We start from the raw sequence: 1,586 nt of genomic DNA on the forward strand, positions 1-1,586 counted from the left end.
CCTTACATTTGAATTTAAAAACATTTTGATAACTGTATATTGACATCATTGTTTTCCTTTGTAATTCCATGCATCTTCTTTTACAGTTTTTACTTTTATTTATTTCTTAATCCTCACCTGAGGATATGTTTTCTGTTTATGAGAGAGAGAGAGAGAAAGAGAGGAAGGGAGAGGGAGAGAGAAACATTGATGTGAGAGAGAAACATCGATTGGCTGCCTCCTGCTTGCACCCAACGAGGAATCGAACTCACAGCCTGGGCCTGTGCCCTGACTAGGAATCAAATCCACAACCCTGCGGTGCACAGGATGCCGCCAACCAGCAGAGCCACACCGGGCAGGGCTTATTTTACGGTGTTTTAAAATATATATTCTTATTGCTTTCAGAGAGGAAGGGAGAAGGAGAGAGAGTCAGAAACATCAATGATGAGAGAGAATCATTGATCAGCTGCCTCCTGCATGCCCCACACTGGGGATTGAGCCTGCAACCTGGGCATGTGCCCTTGACCTGAATCAAACCCAGGACCCTTCGTCCGCAGGCCGACACTCTATCCACTGAGCAACATTGGCTAGGGCTATTTTACGGTTTTGAAAACAGTGCACACACATTGCAGACACCCTGGCACACACATGGTGGAAACCAGTCCAGGAAGTCATGAGGGCAGGAAGGCCTGGGCGCCAAGCACGGGGGCCACTTCTAGAGGGGCTGCGGGGGGAGGTGTCCACTTGAATCCTGTCCACTTCCTGCGACAGGATTCAGGGGTGACTGCCACTCAATGCCAACAAAGTGGGCGTCAGGGGAGGCGGCAGCCATGTCCAAATCACAAAGGGCGTGCGAAGAGAGTGGAGGACACAGCTAGACACGGAGAGAGGGAGAGGGGCATCTGCCCTGGAAGTGGGGCAGGTGAGAGGGAGACAGGCCATGGGGCTGGGGGGGAGGGCAAGGTCCAGCCTGCAGAGGGAGGCAGGGGCAGGGCCTGAGAGGGAGGGTGTGGGGCTCGGGAAAGCCAAGGCTGGGGCCTGCCTGGCCTAACTCACCTGTCACGGCTCCCACGGAGAGCGGGCCCAGGCGCTGCCCGCTGTGGAGCCCATAGACTAGCATCCTGTATCCGCGAGCGGGCTCCAGGCCGGGGACGGTGGCCTCACGCTGGTCTGCGGCCACAGGCACCACCTGGAGCTGCCCATCGCTGTTCTCGTACTGGACCACGAAGGAGTCAAACTGGCCCTCGGGGACGGTCCACGCGAGGCCCACGGAGCGGGGGGTCACGCCGGTCACAGTCAGCTCCCCCAGGCGCGGCCCCGAGGGCGGCTCGGTGGCTGCAGGAGCGGCTCCCGGTGCTGGGGCTGAGAGAGTGGAGGCAGCTGTTAGGAAAGCCCTCCTCCCCCGGGTGGTGATCACGCCCACTGTCCTCATGGTGCCCGCGAGGTGGTCGGAATCAAACTCTGATGGGCCCGTTCTTCCAGGCCCTGGGGCTTTGGGGGGCTGCCCGCCATCACTGAGACCTGGGAGAGGCCTTAGCGGCCCTGCCGCCTGGACTGTTTGCTCAGCACCCTCCGCCGTCCACACCGAGCCCAGCCCCTCAGCTGCT

At 58.7% G+C, this 1,586-nt stretch overlaps 1 protein-coding gene across 1 annotated transcript in view; it reads right to left on the reverse strand.

Moving 5' to 3' along the window:
- The window catches only part of TNXB (tenascin XB), a gene marked incomplete at its 3' end in the record, with an annotated part of 48,632 nt that overhangs the window by 26,646 nt on the left and 20,400 nt on the right, over positions 1 to 1,586 (reverse strand). Inside the window, 1 exon segment of the mRNA XM_015569855.1 lies at positions 1,036 to 1,341. Coding sequence (XP_015425341.1) covers positions 1,036 to 1,341 — 306 coding nt within the window.

Source organism: Myotis davidii, unplaced genomic scaffold (genome assembly GCF_000327345.1).
Source record: "Myotis davidii unplaced genomic scaffold, ASM32734v1 scaffold1006, whole genome shotgun sequence".
Lineage (NCBI taxonomy): Eukaryota > Metazoa > Chordata > Mammalia > Chiroptera > Vespertilionidae > Myotis > Myotis davidii.